The following is a 21,512-nucleotide window of genomic DNA, read 5'->3' on the forward strand; positions in this document are numbered from 1 at the left end:
CTAAGTAGATAAACAACCCAATAATAATAACCTCAAATCACTCCTTTCAACACTCCAAAAGCAATGCAATAAATTAAGAAATAAGGCAAACAACCTGACTAAATCCTTAAAAAAATTACATTAACGATAAAATAGAGGAAAACACAAATAAGCCACTTGAGCTCTGGAAAATTCTCAACAACCAGCTTCCTGGATGCAGCCAGAAACTTAAAACCAGACTCACCAACATCAACATCAAGGAGGGTGACTCCCTCATTACAGATAAAATGGAGGTAGCAAGCAGACTTAACACCTTTTTCACCAGCATAGCCACAACTCTCGTTAACAAGCTGTCCCACCACTGTGGTCGTTTTGGTGTAGAACACATTAAAGCCTTCTACAGAAAGCTAGGAGTAATCAACAACAATTTCAAATTAGAAATGGTCTCAGCTGACGAGGTGCTTAATAAATTGAGCACGCTCCACCTAAACAAGGCCGCCGGCCTTGACAATATTCCCTCCAGATTCCTCAGGGACTCTGCCACCACCATTGCTCCTATCATCACACACATAATTAACCTCTCAATTAAACACGGCCAAGTACCCAAGGATTTCAAGATAGCAAGAGTAACCCCCCTTTTTAAAAAAGGTAGCAAATTAGAACCTTGTAACTACCGACCTGTTTCTATCAGTTCCATTTCGAAAGTAATGGAAAAAATAGTTTATGAACAGGTCGATAGATACCTTGCTGCTAATAAACTCATGTACAAATTCGAATCCGGCTTCAGAACTAACCACTTGACTGACACATGCCTTCTTTATCTGACCGACCACATCAAACATGAGGTGGACGCGGGCAAATACTGCGGCATTGTCATGCTGGACCTTCAGAAGGCCTTTGACACCGTAAACCACGCTATACTGTTGGATAAGCTCAGAGCAATCGGATTTGATAAAACCTCATCGAGCTGGATGCAATCTTACTTGGAGGGGAGGAAACAGGTGGTAGAGGTGAACGGCACCGTGCCCCCCCTCTCAGTAAGCTGTGGAGTCCCCCAATGCAGTATATTAGGACCTTTACTGTTCCTAGTATACGTAAATGACATGTCATCAGCATGCAACTGTGAATTGTTCCTGTTTTCGGATGACTCAGCCCTGCTGGTATCCGTCAAGGACAAGTCACAGGTGGAAAAAATCCTCAGTGCTGAACTCCTTAGTATTTGCACCTGGCTCGCTGACAATAAACTATCCATACACTTAGGTAAAACAGAATCCATCTCAAATCAATCTCAAGAAAGTCAGTGAGTGGGTGACATTGTTATCACCAGGAAAGATGAGGTCACCTACATAGGTTCCATTCTAGAGGCTAATATTCCCTGAGGTAAATTGGTAACCAAGGTAATCAGAAAGGTCAACCAACGAACGAGATTTCTCTACAGAATCTCCTCTCTGGTCAACAAAAGCACCTTGAAGATTCTAGCGGGAACTCTCGTTCAACCCTTTTTTGATTACGCTTGCACCTCCTGGTACCCTAGCACCTCCAAAACCCTCAAATCTAGACTCCAAACATCCCAGTACACGCTAGTCAGGTTACTTTTAGACCTCCACCCCAGATCACACCTCACTCCAACCCACCTCTCCAAAGTGGGCTGGCTTAGGGTGGAGGACAGAGTAAAACAACTTGCACTGAGCCTAGTCTATAAAATCCGCTACACCTCCCTAATACCGAAGTACATGTCAAACTACTTCCTTAACGTAAATGACCGCCATAACCACAACACCAGGGGGAGTTCCACAAACCACGTTAAACCCAGATTCCGATCTAACAAAGGTCTAAACTCATTCTCCCTCTATGCCACATCAATATGGAATGCACTCCCAACAGGTGTAAAAGAAAGTGCATCTCTATCCTCCTTCAAAACCGCATTGAAACAACACCTCCAGGCAACTTCAACCCTTGACTAACACCCTCCCCCTTCCACATCCCACCTCCCCGGATTGTAAATAACCAAATGTAAATAATCAAATGTATTTCTAATGTATATACTTGTTCTTATGCTATCTGAACTCATAATGTTCTCTGCTCGCTGTACATATCCTACCAAGTCAGACGTACACAATCAATCAATCAATCAATCAATCAATCAATTTTTGGGTTATTTATTTACCAAATTTATAAACAATGGCTTTATCCTTTTAACATTGGTAACACTATAATAATTCTGCCCATGTTAATCAACATTAAACTGCCTCAAGTTGTTGCTCAGATTAAATAAAATGACAAAACTTTTCTTCTACATATAAAAAGTGCAACATTAAACAGTTTCAAGTCAACTCATCATGCTTAATTTATTACAGCATTTGGGAAGCCTGTAGTTGATTTTTATTATGTAAATGTTACATTTCTATCAACATGTGATAGCAGGGACCCTGCAATTCAAAACTAGGCTGCTGCATTACTAATTATTAATGTAACTATCCATCCATCCATCCATCTTCTTCCGCTTATCTGAGGTCGGGTTGCGGGGGCAGCAGCCTAAGCAGGGAAGCCCAGACTTCCCTCTCCCCAGCCACTTCGTCCAGCTCCTCCCGGGGGATCCCGAGGCGTTCCCAGCTGAAAAAATGGTACAATAGCAATAGGAGAGACTATTCATCCCTGAACACCATGGAGTTCATGTAGGCTTAATGATGCAGTTACATTATTTATCAACTATCAGAGACAGAAACTCTTCATTTAACATAATGTCCTTTGTTGCTGCTTCAACACAGCTCAATCCACACAGAAAAAGGTAAAGTGAAATAACAGACGGACAGGGCTTTGCTGTCTGTAACACAAACACACATGCGCGCGCGCACACACACACACACATATACACACCGCAAAATGAGCTAACGTTACGCTAAACGAATTAGCCTTCACCTCAAGCCAGGATTGAGCTGAGCTGCCTTTTATATTTCTAGAAGGTCAACGGGCTCATAGTGATGTTACTAGCAGTTGACTGGGAGGTGTTTATTATAATTTGGGGAGAGTCCGCTGCCTGATGCTTACCTGCTAAACGCTAAGCACTGACTACATGCGCTCTGAATACGCACTGCTGATTGGCTGTTACCGCTCTGTTTGTAACCAATCAGATGGTTGTGTGGGTGTGACAATGCTGGGTGCTGTGTAGAGAACTGACAGAGACAGAAGGAAGCAGAGGCGGCTACTTAATATGTTCGTGTGGAAACTCGTTCGGTACACCTCCGAACCGAACCGAAACCCCCGTACCGAAACGTGTGTGTGTGTATATATATATATATATATATATATATATATATATATATATATATGTGTGTGTGTGTGTGTATATATATATACAGTGTATATATATAGGTTAACACAAATATATAATATAACTTTTAAACTTTAATTTAGGGCTCCTCGGTCCTCCTGTCTTCTTCTACGTTTTTTTAACTGCTATTCCAAGTCTAGTAAAACTAATTCCAGGTAAACTTGTTGTAAACCCCATCTACAGGCACTCACCCCCGACGCCAAAACACTGCCTTTAGTTTGAAATCGTCAAAAAAAGAATCAAAACCGGGAAAAAAAAGAAACAAAACCGTAGAAAAGAGAAGCGAATGTGAATAAAAAGTTGATCATAAAAACATTTGAAACACACAAAAACAATGAGTCTACACAACTATGAATATTGGCATTGAAAGCATGTCATGATTGAAAAAAATATCCATCACAAATATTGTAATTTTTCAATGTTAGTATTTATTTTTTGACAAAACTTTTTCTACAATGAAATTTTTTTTTTTCTGATACCAAATCTTACTGACAGTGTTTTGGCTCCATAGATGTAAAGACAGCAGTGCAAGGATAGTAAAATTTGAACTTGGCAACTGAAATATTTATTGAAAAGCTAGATTGCTACAGTTTGATAACTTGAGCCTAACTACTGTTCTGCCTGAATTCAAATGTAGACAAAAATCTGTAAAATAAATTCCGCTTTGAATTATTTGCATCCCACATTAAACTTTTTAAATTGAGATGAATACTATAGTGATATAATTTGTCTTCTGTCTTTATTCTGTTATAATTGCACCCAGTTTTCTCACCTTGTGATCCCAATTCTCCGCACAATACTGTGGAAGCACTGATTGGTTTATAGTCGAATCTCACTTCTTTACAACTATGAGAACACCGTTGCTGGATGCCAAAACCATTTACATATTTGAAGCACCCATTGCCAGTCTACATTTAATGCATATTTGAAGTACTGTTTCTATACACACATGTACATATCCTATAACTACCTTGTGAGTGACTAGTGTCTACTGCTACAGTGACACATTAGGAATGCAGTAGGAAACCAGAAGAGGCCCATTGTTTCCATATTATGTATTTCCACTGCACATTACCTACTCAGCTCAACATGTTTCGACTTGATACCGCCACTTTTCCACAAAAACCTATTTTTAGTACCTGGTCAGTCAATGGGTGATCGGATGAGCAGATTCTTCTTGTACTGTGACATTCTTCTAGCTTTCAAGCATTAATGGCTCAAAACAGCAAAAATAAACAAATGGTAACCTCGCCTTACCATGTTGTTGCAGTGTTTTACTTTAGATTCTCCACTTTGCAACAGTGGCCTGTTTTCTTGCTGCCCTCAGTCTCCTCTCTTATAAAATGTGTGTCATTTACGAGGCCAACAAAATCATGCCTCGATGTTAGTGACGGTTGGTGTTGTTTAGCATGTCTTGTTCGAATTGATGTGTCAAACGCAGCATGTTTTTGCAGGACTATCTTAAATTGGGAAATGGTGGCGAACAAACTGAGTGTGCAATGTAGTGTAAAAGTGCCATTATCAGTGTTTTGTCTCTCAACTTGGAGACGACTGGGTCACTGCAAGTAACTCAGGCTCCCTTGAAAATACCTCACGTACGTTATATTTACTTTACATTACATTGCAAAGCTGTCTTATCATATGTCCTAGCAAAATTATTTTTAGACTTCTAAGTTTCTTTTTGTGGTCCCTCTATACCAGGGGTCGGCAACCTTTACCAGTCAAAGAGCCATTTTGACCAGTTTCACAAATTAAAGAAAACATTGGGAGCCACAAAAATCTTTTGAAATTTAAAATGAAATAACACTGCATACAAAGTTTTTTTTTGCTTTGCGCTATGTATGAACCAAGGGTCTCAAACATGCGGCCCACACCTTAATATGAAAATTGAATGTTAGTGCGGCCCGCGGGTTTTATATGAATGCCGCTTGACAGCGTCATACTTGTCAACCCTCCCGATTTTTCCGGCAGACTACGAATTTTAGGGCAACTATTCTCTCAAATGTGCTGTGATGGTACAGCATTTAGCGCCCACCACAACCAGCGTGCCGGCCCAGCCACACGTTGTATGGGGCTTCTGCTTGCTCACACAAGTGACAGCAATGCATACTTGGTCAACAACCACACAGGTTAGACTGACGGTGGCGGTATAAAAAACTTTAACACTCTTACTAATAATGCGCCACACTGTGAACCCACACCAAACAAGAATGACAAATACATTTCGGGAGAACATCTGCACCATAACACAACATAAACAAAACAGAACAAATACACAGAATCCCATGGAGCCCTAACTCTTCCAGGCTACATTATACACCCCCGCTACCAAACCCCGCCCACCTCAACCGACGCACAGAGAGGGGGGGTTGTGTGGGGAAGCAGGGTTGGGGTGGGGGCAGGGTTTGGTGGTAGCAGGGGTGTATAATGGAGCCCGGAAGAGTCAGGGCTGCATGGGATTCTGGTTATTTGTTCTGTTGTGTTTATGTTGTGTTAAGGTGCAGATGTTCTCCCGAAATGTGTTTGTCATTCTTGTTTGGTTTTGGTTCAAAGTGTGGCGCATTATTAGTAAGAGTGTTAAAGTTGTTTTATATGGCCACCGACAGTGTAACCTGTGTGGCTGTTGAGCAAGTATGCCTTGCTGTCACTTACGGGTGCAAGCAGAAGATGCATATAATAAGAGGCTGGGCTGGCACGCTGTTCATACAGATTGTAAAGGGCGCTAAATGCTGTACCATCATAGCACGCCCTTATTATTATTGTAAGGGTGAAAATCGGAGAATATTAATCCCGGAAGTTTTCTGCGAGAAGCAGTCTCCCGAGAAAATCGGGGGTGGCAAGTATGCAGCTGAGCCGCATCAGAGTGATCAAAGAGCCGCATGCGGCTCCGGAGCCGCGGGTTGCCGACCCCTGCTCTATACAGACTACCGGTAGTACAGATACAGTGGTACCTCGGCTTAAGAGTTTATTTGGTTCTGTGATGGCGCTGGTAACCTAAAATACTTGTATCTCTAGTCAGTGTTGCTATTTGAAATTAATTGTAATCAAATCAATCCGTGCTGCGCCCCATCAAAAACACCACAAGTTTATCATGTAAAAATCTTAAAAAAAGGAAAAACAATATTATAGATAACGGATTTGTAGCAAAAACTAAAGTAGATGTTTTAAAGTAATGTAAGTGCATGTGCCTCACAATACGAAGGTCCTGAGTTCAATCTCGGGCTCGGTATCTTTCTGTGTTGAGTTTGCATGTTCTCCCTGTGACGGCGTGGGTTCCCTCTGGGTACTCCGGCTTCCTCCCACCTCCAAAAACATGCACCTGGGGATAGGTTGATTGGCAACACTAAAACAGTTGGCCCTAGTGTGTGAATGTGAATGTTGTCTGTCTATCTGTGTTGGCCCTGCGATGAGGTGGCGACTTGTCCAGGGTGTACCCACCCTAATGCAGCTGAGATAGACTCCAGCACCCCCCCCGCCACCCCGAAAGGGACAAGCGGTAGAAAATGGATGGATGGTTGGAAAAGTAATATGAAAGCAGACTTCTACAGTATCTCCTTTGAGCTGCTTCTTCGTCACATCCACCATCAGCAGCTTTTCCATATTTTCATGGATAGAAAAACAAAGTTTTGTCTTTCGAACTATCCGTCTAATAGCTAATTTTTAGCTAATGCTAACGAGTCAGGCCCCAGATGTTTTGATCTGATCTTGCGGGGCTCACTGTGACATTTGTTACGCCAACAAGCGGTGGGAAGGCTTGTAACCTGAATTTTTGCTTGCAACTTAACAATTATCATAGAGACAGGTTGTATCGCAAAATAAGTGTGAGCTGTGGCCCTTATAAGGCGAGATACCACTGTACTTTTTATGTGCATCCGACTACGTTCACATTGCAGAGTATGATGCCCAATTCAGATTATTTTTGTTAAAATACAATCTTTTATGTAATCATTCACATTTTAAAAAATGTGAAATGTGAACTGACTATCAATATGTGAAGGTCTCAGTCCTGGTACATTTGAGGCTATCTCATGGATTTTGTGCAACTGCCGTTTCTTAACTATCCTTTTAAAGTTTCTTCATATTCTCAACCAAATTATTTCACGTAGGAGATTAAGAAGGAAGAGGGCAAGATAAAATCTGATACAGGTCACACAGGGCAAAAAAAAATAATTGACCTGAAGTGTGAACGTAGCCTTAGATTGTGAAGCTGTTAATTGTCATCCATCGTTTCCATTGGTCTGGCAAATTGAACATTTTTAAACGTACACGTTGCATTTCCAAAAGTGGTGTTTGGATGTTCTCATTCATCCAGGTCATTATTTTCTCAGGGCATTCAATCGATTGCAACTGGACTGTTCGGCTTGTCTATAAAGACGTTTTGCTCTTTAGACTGAGATCTAGATTTGACCATTCTAAGTGATTGTGGAAGGGTTGTTACACTTTACCATTTGGAACAAAAAAACAGGGGAAAGGCTTGTTGCAGGGCGAGGGAGAAGAGAAGAGGAGAAAAGAAGAGGAGAAGAGAGGGCGGGGGGTGATGAGGACATTGAGTACAAGCTTTTCTTGCCAATGCTGTGTATTGTAAATGCACGTCAGGCATTTAGAAAGTGCTCGGCTTTTGTGCCTTGATTCATTGTACCAGCTTCGGAGCATGAGAAAAGAGCACATAGAAGGCTTCTTTTGTGAAGCACTCGTGACAAGGTCAGACTGATTTTTCACATAATTTCTTTTTTTACCTTAGAAAGCTAGTGCTGCGGCCATATGTCCTTCTCAAGAACATAATGGTGGATGCACATAACAACAAAATGAGATGGCAAGTCTTTAGCAAGAGTGAATGTTCTGTCAACTTTTGGCTATCTGCTAGCTATTCTGAATGTATGAATACATTCATTATTCCTGGTCCCTGTCAAGATGTTTGTGGGTAACACGGTGGATTAGAGATGTGTGTTGTCTCAATAACAGCAAGAACATGGGGGATTTGAACTCCTCTGTTTTCTCTGCATTCTCCATTGTTCTGCCAAACACCAATCTCCTGCAAATGACTTAATTGGTGACACAGTGATTGGTTTTGATAATTGTTTTTTTGTTTATGTGGTATGCCTGTGATTGACTGATGACTTATTAAGGGTGTACATTGCTGCTTTCCAATTAGAAACTGGGATTCTGCCCAAGCACCAGTCACCTTTGAATTAGACTTGTGATACATGTTTGAAATGTATACATTAGGAAAAGGTTTGACTAAATGCCAAACATAGAGTCAAATATATTTCAAATAACAAACATTTATACTTTTAGCAGACATTTTGCCATAAATATGGTGGGATAAAATGATACAAGCACTTCCTGGAAATGGATGATTAGAGAGGAAAAAGAGGCCAATAAAACACATACTGTTTTGTATCTCAATGACTGTTGTTGTCAACAGTTGCAGAAGGGTGTGTATAATTGCAACATTTCTTTCAGAGGTCATTTGTACAATCACACATTTACAAACACATTTTTGTCAAAGACAGTAGTGTTGCTCAAAGACATTCCCAGACCATGACCTTCAGGAGAAATGTGAATCACATTTTTTCTAGCATGTTTTCGTTCAGCCAGTATGAAATCACATTATTATCATCATGTTTTAAATCACATTATGAAACTGTGGCTGTGTTTTTGATACTTATTTAAAATTACCGATCCGGTAGTTTCTCCCAGTGCACTTCTACTTGTTGACTGTGCTTTAAATGCATTTATTTATTTTATGTATAGAGTTTGTATAATAAACCCATTGTGGCAGTCACTTAGCACTTGGTAGTTGTATTTTTGCCATTTTTAAGTGGGAAAACAATGAATCTGGGCCCCTTCTTAGAAAGTAGTTGGGTACTGTTTGTACCAGGTTGCCAAAAGGTGTAACTCTGCATGAACATGTGAAACAGGTTGATGCTAAAATAAGGCTTACTCAAATGGAGCCTGTACTCTGCATGGTAGTGGTTTAGGAAGCATAAGACAGGGGATTTGGGTAATAACTTAAGTCAGAGGCTCTGTGTTTCACCTACATTAATATGTACAATTTGGACCATCACAAATAGCTAAGGCCCTACATATTAGCTCTAGCTCACAAACACATAACCCAGCTGATCGACCAGAGAACAAGAAGACAGCGAGGAGGGATTAGTGATGCCAAATTATCGACTTTATTGCTATATCATCATCATACCCCTTTAGTAGGGCTGGGTGATAAGGACCAAAACTGATACCGCGGTATTTTTAGTTCGAATGGCAGTATACGGCTATCTTAAAAAACGAGCAAAGTGCTTAAGGTTGCCCAAGTGTTTTATGGCTAGATAACCAGTGTTGAGAGTACTCAGATCAATTGTGTTGTAAGTAGTAACGTTTTGTTTATTCTTATAAAGTACTTAGCCCGTTACTATGTCAAAGCAATTATTGTTAATTTTTTCATTAATGTTAGGTTTATAGCCTCACACTTGTGCCCGGGGATAGATAGAGCTTCTATTCGCTCCCTGAGGTGAAAGCCACTGGCTGTTAAGTTTAAAACGACTTTTCAGCCACCCAGCCGCTATACTACAGTAGGTTAGTCCGCACAGGCTATGGAGAGAGGCTCTTTTAAACCAAGTTTTAGCTAAACACAGTGCGCAGTAGAGAGGAGCTACTGTGAGCTTCTGTGCTAAGTCGCTAACAGAAGTTAACAACATAAACAGATGAGATTAGTGATAAAGTCGCTACAAGGAGAGATATAGGTGCTCAAGCAAATTGGTGTATGTTTAAATAAAGCTGTAGTCACTCACCAATAGCCAAATGCAGTCGCTGACCAAAGCATTGTTTCACCCGGGAGTTAATACGGCACTGCACGACATATTTGTCTTTAAGTTTGATGCGCAGCACATCATACACTGTGTCATAGTGCGTCAGATAAGCCTCCATAAATACGCAAGGGGCGGGGGTGAGCAGAGAAGAGCAAACAGCCGTAACGAAGGCACATTGTCCCAAATATATACTGCTTTCTAAAATATATCGGTATTAACTATAAAACTGCTATACCGCCCAGCGCTACCCTTTTGGTACTCTTTTTTTTTTTAAAGCGTTGATTGACAAATCTTGTGAAAATACTTTTGAAGAGTAGGAAGAAGAGTTAATTTGTTGCTTGAAACACATTTGTTTTGCTTTTCATGTTTCTACTCACTTTTTTATATGTGTCATGATGTTTGTGTAGGACAATCCTACCACACCAATAGATGCAGTCCTGTGGAAAAACACTGCAGCTCTATCTTTCCAACACTATACGTAAAACATATTTATTTGCTAATTGTTGCTAGTTCTTGCTTAGTTTGTCTTATGGTTGACTTGATACAGCGTAGAATGAAGCAGCTAGGAGCTACAGTATATGAACATTGCATGTAAATTTGCTTGCAATAATACTTTGACTTTACCTTTCAGGGTTCGAAACGTCTTCTGAGATCCAATGAGTATGTGCTCCCTCCCAGCGGACTAATGGAGACAGATCTAGAACTCACATTCTCACTACAGGCAAGCACTCTATCATTGTGCTGTGAATTCTCACACTGACATGGCAGTAACTTGACAGCTATGATTGGAGTGAAGCTTGTAGGCACTCTGGTACCATGGTTTAGAACATTGTGTTAAGCCCATGTACGTTAACAGTATAGATCTATAATGGGTATTTAATAATAGGTCCAAGAATATGATCTGAACTCACCTAAACAGCAAGCTGAAAGTGGCTGTCTATCCTTAATGACCTTTCCAATCTTGATTGGGAGGAAAAAAAGTATCTTTTAATTTCATCTACCTGGGTGGTCCTTTCTATTAGCATTTTCACTTCATCATCTAATAACAGTGTTTAAGAATCATTCTGGCACCAAATTAATCCTCTGAAATTGTCAAATACGTTCTCTCATGCCCGAGTCTAAGGTTCACATGATGGTGTAATTAAATTTCTGCTTAGCAGTCATTGAGTACATAGAAAGCTATAAAAATGCCACAGAGAAGTGACATTTTTAAGGAACAACCTGGATAAATTAACTGCAGATGCATCCTTTCTGAGGAAGGACAACACGTATGTTGTTCACATGTTATGGCCTACATATTTGAACATTCATGGAAGATATATATGATTGGGGAGAATTCTTTTTACTCCATCGGTAGAATTCCAAAAACCCAAAATATCGAAGTATTGGTATGTTGATGCTATTGGTCCCAAATTTATAAATATTGTTGAACTTCATTTAAAAATAAGATGATTCACATCATTTTAGATTGTTTTTGTTTTAGTTTATTTAAAATAAGACAACACATACTAATGAACATTTTACATGTGCATATGTGAGATTATAGCCATCCAATGGCTAATTTCCATCTCCAGTCCACTGGCAATTTGATGTTGAAATTATGACAACACATTCAAAACTTAGTACACATGTATATTATACAATATTAAAATGTAAAACTCCAAGATTTAAGTGCCAAAGGTGCTGTTGTAGACACTTACTGCCACAATAGTACATTTTACTTTACATGAATATATAAAACAATTGATAAAAAAAAATGTTTATAGGATACAATTCCACACTTAAGTTTTTATACAGTAGCCTATAAACTATGATTACAATTTTGGCTCCCAAGCGGTATTTTTTTCTGTGGCCTTATTGCTTGTATTGCTAGAGTTTCCATATCTTTGCCGGTATTGTGTTCCAAGTTTGACATGCTCGATAGGAAAATAAGACTTGCCCAAACACGCTTTTTGGAAACGGCACAAAGCATTTCCTCTGGAGCAGACCTAGTTGTCCTGTTGACCTTCCTCTTTACAAAATTTTCTCAGGTGATGCTATGTCTTTAAGAATTTTATATACAAGACTTTATTAAGTTTTCCCAATTGAGTTGGTTGTATTTCTCATGTATTCTGCAAAGAGGATACATGACTGGCCTTTTATCTCATTCTTCTAATGTTTTTTTTTATTATAAAGAACTTCCAATAACTTACGTGTGGATTTATTCGTTAGTGTCCAGCTTGTGATACAGTAATTTAAATATGGCATAATTGTTGACTTAAAGTGCAATTTAGCCAACCAGAAAGCTTCTCAATTTTGATTTTAAAACTGATAAAAATTATATTTATTTTTGATTATTATTACTATTGTTTTGCAGTATCCCCATTTTTTGAAGAGAGATGCCAACAGACTACAAATAATGCTTCAAAGGAGGAAACGCTACAAGAATCGAACCATCCTGGGCTACAAGACATTGGCTGTGGGGGTTATCAACATGGCTGAGGTACTGTACGTCTTTTTGGTTTGTTTCAAGAGATAAATCCCTGAACTCACTTTTCTGACAGTGATTGACAAGAATTCATAGCAATGTACCATGGTTTTCTTGCCAAGGAGAAGCCCTGCTGTATTTTGGATGAATCATACTCCTCACACACTCCTGTATGAGATTATGGTCCATCTGGAGCTGGCTTTAAATATTTGTTTTTCCTGAAAAAGCTGCTTTGAACCATGAAATGTATAAATAATGGACCAAGAGCTGGTGTAATGCCCAGTGTGGATGTTTGTTTAATGGAAAAGGAGATCTTTTTTGCTTTTGTCCTCAATCCAAGTCATTTGGGGTTAAGAATATTGCCAGCGTTGACTAACGTTCCGTTACATATTACATAGGCGGAGCGCAAAGTGGAGTCTAAGCTCGTTTTGCAGTTTTCGACAGGTAACTCTTCTTCCCTTTTTGCTTAGTAATGCCTCATTTACCTTTCTTGAGTAAAATAGTGAGTTTTAGGAATGGACTTAGTTGTATTTACAATACTGTGGTAATTTAGTTTTAGTTTTTGTTAGTAATCCGTTATAAACGGTCAGATGAAAACAAGATATTTTCACCATACTAAAAAGTAAGTCCAATTAATCTGTTCCAGACACTACAAATATTAACACAAAACACATTTTATAGAGAATAATCAAAGCTTTTCATATAAATGGCCGATTAAACATCCAACATTGTTTTACATGTAATAAATACTCCTGTTGGCGTAAACGGCGATGAGTGGAGATGGGTAAGGGCGTGCAGAGCCACACAGAGGGCACTTTCATACTTTACTACAACTCCATTCTTGAATTTAATAGTGTTTTTCATCCTCTTTACCAAAGTGCTGGTACTTGCAACTTTCTTCATGGGAGTCACCAACGCATGGCTTTCTTTGTTTGGGCACTGAATTCGAACAGACTTGTTTGTTACGTGCAGTGTATGTCTGCACGATAACAGACAGCATACGAAAACCAGGAAAATTCAAAAATTTTCGTTTTTCATCCGAAAAGTGGGCCGTACAACAACAGACGTGCCACCTTTTGTGTGTATGTGTGGTGAGAGAGAGAAAGAAATAGCCCTTAAAACAACCCTTAAATGTAGGCTGGCATTGATGCATTTCTAAATACAGCATCCCATGCTAAGAGGTTTTAGCCGTAGCTTGAGGATAGGAATTAACACTAACATCTTTAAACAAGACTAATGCATTTCCACAGTTTAAAATGTCACTGTTGCAGTACATCCTAAAGGCTTGGATGACTAAAACTAAATTGCTCATTATTACATCCTCTTTTTCTTTTTTGTTGTGTTAACATCTTTTTTGGTCTTCTGTGCACATGTTGAGTTTGAGCGCAAACGTCGTAATGGAATTTACACTCAAGCATTCAAGAAAATGATTCCCAAATCATGACATACAGGTCATTTGCGTTCTGTAGCTATCTTGTACTGGCACATAGCATATTCTGTAACTACTGTACAAATATGGCTGCAATTAACGACTATTTTGATAGTCGATTAGTCATCGACAATCTTAACGATAAATCGACTAATGGACACTTACTACTTTGCCCGCCAAACCACGCCCCCTTTGTTACTTTTGTCATGCCCCATACGGATTAGTTAAAGATGGCGAAGGATAAGCAATCACTTGCTCTATTTTCAGACAAAATGAGCATATCTTTCATTCCCCATGCTAAAAAACTGTCTCAGCGATCACTTAAGGGGGCTACACTACTTTACCCAAGGCTACACATTCATGAAATTTGTATTTCGGAAGGTGGAAAGTGTGCGTGTGTGTGTGTGTGTGTGTGTGTGTGCGCGCGCCAGAAAAATCAGCAACCACATAGACTACACATTCAAAAATCTCAGGAAAAACAGAAGATTGCTCATTTTTACTAACCATAATCACCCTGATAAATACAAACACATTCTTGGAGAACAGTTACAAAAAGCGTTACAGTCCACCACAAGTTTCTTATTTCTCATTCATTAAAAAACAATACTTTTCTTCAGCAGTCATGCAGCTTTACTCATATGCCTACATGTCGTCGACGATCAAAACTACTTACCGTATTTTTCGGACTATAAGTCGCAGTTTTTTTCATAGTTTGGCCGGGGGTGCGACTTATACTCAGGAGCGACTTATGTGTGAAATGATTAACACGTTACCGTAAAATATCAAATAATATTATTTAGCTCATTCACGTAAGAGACTAGACGTATAAGATTTCATCGGATTTAGCGATTAGGAGTGACAGATTGTTTGGTAAACGTATAGCATGTTCTATATGTTATATTTATTTGAATGACTCTTACCATAATATGTTACGTTAACATACCAAGCACGTTCTCAGTTGGTTATTTATGCCTCATATAACGTACACATATTCAGCCTGTTGTTCACTATTCTTTATTTATTTTAAATTGCCTTTCAAATGTCTATTCTTGGTGTTGGGTTTTATCAAATAAATGTCCCCAAAAAATGCAACTTATACTCCAGTGCGACTTATATATGTTTTTTCCCTTCTTTATTATGCATTTTCGGCAGGTACGCCTTATACTCCGGTACGACTTATACTCCCAAAAATACGGTAATTAAAATAAATTGTGTAATCTTTTGTATTTATGGACGAAATGCTTTAACTATCTATGGCAGGGGTGCCCATTAGGTCAATTGCGAGCTACCGGTCGATCACGGAGGGTGTGTCAGTCGATCGCCAGCCAGGCATTAAAAAAAAATAGACCTAAAAATTAGCGATTATCAGTCTTTACTATGGTGTCACTTTCGTCACTTGATTGACATTTACGCCGCCCGAGGATCTTGTGAGATGATGCTAGCTGCTGCGAGCTCAGTATTAAGAAAAAACAAACGACAGGAAGACGAGAAACATTTTATTTCAACAGACTCTCGCGCCATACCTGCTGTCAAAAGCCTAAAGACCGACCGCACAGTTCCTGTCTTCACAATAAAAGTGTTGCTCCATCCTGCCTGCGCTAATAAAATAAAAGTCTCAGATAGCTAGCGCACACAAGTTAGCAAGCTACGGAGTTTGCCGTCAATGTATTTCTTGTAAAGTGTATAAGAACGAGTATGGAAGCTGGACAAATAAGATGCTGAAAACCAACTACATTCATGTGGTATTGGACTTTTGTTCTCCTCCATTCAAATATGTGGAAGTTATCTGCACTACTGTGAATCTTGTCTGATTCCAATCAATGCAAATCATCAGAATCAGATAATACACCAATTTATATTCTTGTCTTCATGAAAGAAAGGAATCTTTTTTTTTTTTTCATTTTTCATTTAATGACTGAACTAACCTTTGACCAAACAGCATTGTGCTTGTTGATGTTCTTCACGTTCAGTTGAAAATGCAGTCTCACACAAGCTGGCTTTTTTCCAACAAAAACATCGTAGTTTGTCTTTGGTTTTGAAGATAGACAGTTTTGCTCCGTCCAGTCTCTCCAGATATTGTGTATCTGCATTTCAAGTGCCCCATGCCCACCTAGGAACCATTTTTCTGAAACAAAAGGCATTCTATGGGTTTTCAGTGTCTGTCATACTGTTTATTTGACATTTTAGTTGTAATGGCACTGTGAATTCCCCACAATCAGATTGGGTAAAATACTTAGATTAGAATAGAATGCTTGACAGGTCGGAAGCATCTATTGGAGCGTACATCTATTCAGTGGCTCTAATTTAGGTGGCTTTTAAATTCCTCTTGAGATATTTTTAGGCACGTTCCAGCAAAAAAAGATGACTACTTCATTCACCAGTGGCGGGCTGTGCGTTTCCCACCTAGGCCTTCAGTGATATCTGACTTCAATGATTACCTCTCAAAATACCATAATTTGTGTCACCACATGACCATTGCTAGAGAAATACTATACAGAAACACATTTACGCACGACTGTACATTGAATCACATAAACAGCGCAAAATTAAAATTGCAAAAAACATCAAAAGTAGAAAAAAATAATTTTTGAACTCACTATTCTACGCCGTATAAGCCAGTGGACCTCTCGTCGTCGGCTAATATGTGAGGAAACGGCGAGCATTTCCCCATTTAATCGCCAGAACAGCTCGGCTAGCCTCCGGGGTTGGCCGACATCGTCTCACAAGATGTAGTTTCTTTTTATATATCCATCTTGAATATGACCATGCGAATATATTGGAACGTTTGATGGGTTAATACTAGTCATTAGTTGAAGATGTTAAGATAAGATCTCGCTCTGTCAAGTCTTAGCCATGTTAAATGATCCTGTTAATTTTGAACACATGTGAATGAAGCCCATACTTAGTCAACAGTCATACATGTCACACTAAGGGTGGCCGTATGAACAACGCCAACACTGTCATAAATATGCGCCACACTGTGAACCCACACCAAACAAGAAAGACAAACACATTTCGGGAGAACCGTAACACAACATAAACACAACAGAACAAATACTCAGAATTCCCTGCAGCCCTAACTCTTTCCGGGCTACAATATACACCCCCGCTACCACCAAACAAAACTGTTACATATTTGTAACAGTGTTAAAGTTGTTTATACGGCCACCCTCAGTGTGACCTGTATGGCTGTTGAACAAGTATGTCTCGCAGTCACTTACGTGTGTCTGCAGAAGCCGCATACAACATTTGACTGAGTCGGCACGCTGTTTGTATAGAGAAAATGCGGACTCGACGACAGGTTGTAGAGGACACTAAAGGCAGTGCCATCACGGCACGCCCTCAATATTGTTGTCCGGGTGAAAATTGGGAGAAATTCGGGAGAATGGTTGCCCCGGGAGGTTTCCGGGAGAGCACTGAAAATCGGGAGTCTCCCGGAAAAATTGGGAGGGTTGGCAAGTATGAGCGGAGCAGCTTGTTAAGACGTTAGTTTAGGCGGTGGCGCTGCGGGAAACCCTGAAGTTAGTTTCTTAGTACAGTGAAAGTATGAATAAATAAATAGGTCCCTGAAGTTTTGTATCCCTAAAATCAGGGCAATGTGGACGACCGCCCAGGGCGTAATCAATGTAAGGGCTCGCACCCAAAAAAAACCCAAAACAAAATCAAAACAAAACTTGCCGGTTTTCTAGACTACCGCCACTCATTTCCATTAGTGGCCCTTTTTATATTGAGAAGGTGCCACATTTGCTCCAAGATGAGGGCGTAAATTTGCCGGCTTGTTTTTGTAAAACGGAGGCGTGATCCTCCTTTTTCCAAAGTTCGTCTCTGGTGCAGGTCATTAACACTTTTGCCCATCTCACCCACGGGCCAGCACATTTCCGCCTCAGTTTTATATAGAACTTGAGGCGGAAATAAGTGTACCCGCCAACGCGAAAATTATAATAGACCCATATACCATGTAATTAAATCGGTTATGTGATTTTTTTTTTTTTTAAAGCCTGTGCAGTGATCTATGTGATTCCGGTTTATTGACAGTAGAATGGACAGTGTTGGCAAAAGGTTATAAGCTAATGATGTTGAGTCTTTATCTTCATCATGGATCAAGTAAAATACCAAAAAAGCCATCAGGTGCACAGTTTAGAAGAACATGAGAAATGGGCACAAGATAAAGATATGCAGATTTCTATGAGTGACATGAGTGACACTAGGCTATAGGCTACTAATTAGCCTCTTCTTAATATGTTGCTATTGGCCACAGAAGATGACTGTATTTGGTCTTTAGTTACCTGAACTAGCAACTATAAGAATTGAGGCATTTTGTCATGCAATTAATTTCACCCATAGGCAGCTTAGTCTAGTTTGTGTTTGCGACACAAGTGTAATTTCACACAGATGTCCTGAGTCTGGACTTGCCATCATCAGCATCAATCATGCAGCTGCACAACAGATTTCGTGTGATGATGTAATTGATGATTTTGCACCAAAGAAGGCAAGAAAGGTGAGGTTTTACATTGTACTTCACAGCTCCTGTTAATGTTTTTTGGAAGGGATGGTTCTCCCAGGGCGTAAATCTAGCCAGGACTGCCTGAAATAATTTGTATCCCTTAATAATGTTAACTTCACAAGTGTTGACATTGACAGGCTGATCACCATGCAATATTACACTTTATTACAAAATGGAAAAAGTTATTATGATGATATAAAGTACAAAATGTAATGTACAGCTCATAAAAAACAATATTTAGGTAGAAACATAGGTGACATTATTAACATCTTTATCAAGGCATGATCGTAACAATTCACATTTTGTCTTATTATGCAGATGCAACCTACACACACGTATTCTGCAGCAGCATGTACAAAATATTTCAGGAATACAAATCTCGCACGACAACTGCTTTGCTGTTCTGCAACTTCTCGTGTGGCTATTCTTTATCCTCTTCGTTTGTCCTTGCAATTAAACTAGAATGAGTTTAGTTAGATTGTTTTATTTAATATCTCTCTCAATCACTCAAACATGCTTCTACCCTAACGGACTGTTTCCATAGCGATAGTTTCAGCTGCTTTGTTTCAAGTGATGTATGTCGTGAGGCACTACGAGCTAGCAGAGCTCTTTAAGACCTTTACGGTATTCTGCTCATAGTAACATTACTAGTAGTTGGGACATGTAGAGGACTGGAATGTTTATTACAATTTTGTGAGAGTTTTTTACTTTTACGTAGCTTCGACACATCCGTAACCTTTCTCTGTCGTTCGATTGGCGAGCAGGCCTCAGACCTCGGCTTCTGATTGATGCTGCCGTGGTTTGCGTAACCAACGCAAAATACCTCACCTTGTAATTGGCTCTGCTTCTCACTTGTGGGCAGTTTCCGTTACCAATCAAATGCCGCTGTGGGCGAGACAATGATGGAGACTGCATCTGAGCCAACTGACCAGTTTTAAAGGGGCCCGTCAGATTAAAAAAAAAAAATAAATAAATAAAAGGAAGACTCTTGTTTGATGATTGTTACATTTGAAATGATCGCGATAATATAGATTAAATATTAGCATTCATTATCAATATAAAAAAAAAAGCTGATACAGATAAAAAAGGCAGATGTCGATATAGGGCAAAATGCCGATTTATGGCAAAATGCCGAATATCGGCACCGATAATCGGCCGATACATAATCAGAAGCAACTTAGTGTTCAGTATCTTGCTTTGGATACTTGGACAGGGCACAACACACAACCTTCAGTGTGAAAAACAACCACTCTTATCACTCCACAGGCCAGCGTTTGAGGTAAATGATCCTACTACCCGTATAGCAATCCATCAAGTGAAATATAACAATGACTCTCCAGATAGTGCTTTGAATAAAATCTGACTGCATGATACAAGCAAATTGGAATTAGTCTGCTTGCCAATCTCGATGGAAGAAATCGTTTTGTGGCAATGAAGATTAATTTAGAGATTGCTGAGCTGTCAGCTTGGTGTAAAGCAATGTAATGGAAGCTACCTCTCCTGAATCAGTGATGGCTCTGTGAAGATAGAGATAACATTGTTTCATCCTGCCGCCCTGTTGAACAAGAAATATGTCTGCTTTTGGCTTCAGCATGTCTCTGCTGAGTGATTGATCCATGTATAAATTGCAGGAGACATGATTCTATCGCAGATAAAGAAGACTTGAGATTGAGATGGATGAGAAGAACTCTTCCTAATTGTTTAAGATATTGTGCAAACCATGCAGAAGGAAAGCTTATGGAAATTGGCAAGTCTATTTTTACCTTCTGATGACTTTATGTTCAGGTGATGCAACACCCGACAGACGGAGGCCAGATTCTGGGTCTCCATAGCAACGTAAAGGAAGCGCCAGTACGTGTGGCGGAGATCAGCGTGTACTCTCTTTCCAGCCAGCCCATAGACCACGAGGACAGCAGTGGTCAAGCTGGCCGAAAGACTAAAACCTCAGGTGGGCTTTGTCATCCCCTGCAGATGATAATCCTGACTGATATTTCAGCTTTTTTGTTCCTCCTACCACGTGGCTCCCATTTCCCAACTGGTGGCGTATCAAAGTCTAATATTCGCTCTTCCACCAATGGTCAACAATATGTGACTTTCTTTTACTATGCTAGTAATGTTGATGTCTGAGTTGAACAGATGTCAGGCCTATTACTTTACACTGCTCTAATTCTGGACAGCAGGGGGTGGGGTGCGGGTGGGGGGGGGGGGGGGGGCAGTGTATTTGGCTCGACTTGGGCTCTACGCCTTCTTCCTGCTATGCTGGTCCCTCACTCTTCTGGTTGTTATTAAGGGGTTCACTCAAAAATAACAGATGAGCTCATATACCAAGTATTAACCCTGTGTCATTTTGAAAGAAAGAAAGTACATCGTGCTGCTCTTTGCAGTGAACCTTCATGATATCCATCCCATTTAGGAGTATGAGACAGAAAATAAACACTAGAAATAAGGGATTAAAGAAGAAAAGTACATCTCTGGTTTTAATGGTTGTTTTAAAGGACTACAGTCAAATTATTTTGCTTCGGTCACTGTAAAATGTGCTGTCAGATAGCTTTTAACGGCATATAGTTTGTAATCTAAGGTTATTTTTGTTTGCTTCAGACCGCTCTCCAGACATGGACAACTACTCGGAGGAGGACGATGACAGTTATTCATCAGAGCAAGAAGGCAGTGATGATGCAGGTCATGGCCAGGTAAAGGCCAAACAGAAATACAAATCTTATTTAGCATAAGCACGGGTATTTTAGAAAAAAAAATTTAATTGCAAACACAAGATACAATATCGTTACACCTGTGGCCTTTAGTCTGTTAGCATTGACATTTTGTTGAGATTCTACCAAAATTAAAGGGGACTTACTATGATTTTAATCTACATTTGAAACACTCTTTTGTGGTCTACATAATATGTATTGGATATGTTTTGGTGTATATTTTGCATAAATCTTGCTCCACTGTCACATGTATTTTACTTTCTATGTATGTCTGCAAGATGTTTG

The 21,512-nt window shown here is 39.6% G+C and overlaps 1 protein-coding gene across 3 annotated transcripts in view; it reads left to right on the forward strand.

The window, feature by feature from the left end:
- Positions 1-21,512, forward strand: part of LOC133606758 (phosphofurin acidic cluster sorting protein 2-like) — a 97,222-nt gene that overhangs the window by 44,034 nt on the left and 31,676 nt on the right. For all 3 annotated transcript variants that reach the window (XM_061961072.1, XM_061961078.1, XM_061961086.1), the window contains exons 3-6: positions 10,751-10,840; positions 12,476-12,601; positions 20,305-20,467; positions 21,118-21,209. In XM_061961072.1, coding sequence (XP_061817056.1) covers positions 10,751-10,840; positions 12,476-12,601; positions 20,305-20,467; positions 21,118-21,209 — 471 coding nt within the window. The remainder of the gene's footprint in view (positions 1-10,750; positions 10,841-12,475; positions 12,602-20,304; positions 20,468-21,117; positions 21,210-21,512) is intronic.

The sequence above is a fragment of the Nerophis lumbriciformis genome, linkage group LG02 (genome assembly GCF_033978685.3).
Source record: "Nerophis lumbriciformis linkage group LG02, RoL_Nlum_v2.1, whole genome shotgun sequence".
NCBI classification, from domain to species: domain Eukaryota; kingdom Metazoa; phylum Chordata; class Actinopteri; order Syngnathiformes; family Syngnathidae; genus Nerophis; species Nerophis lumbriciformis.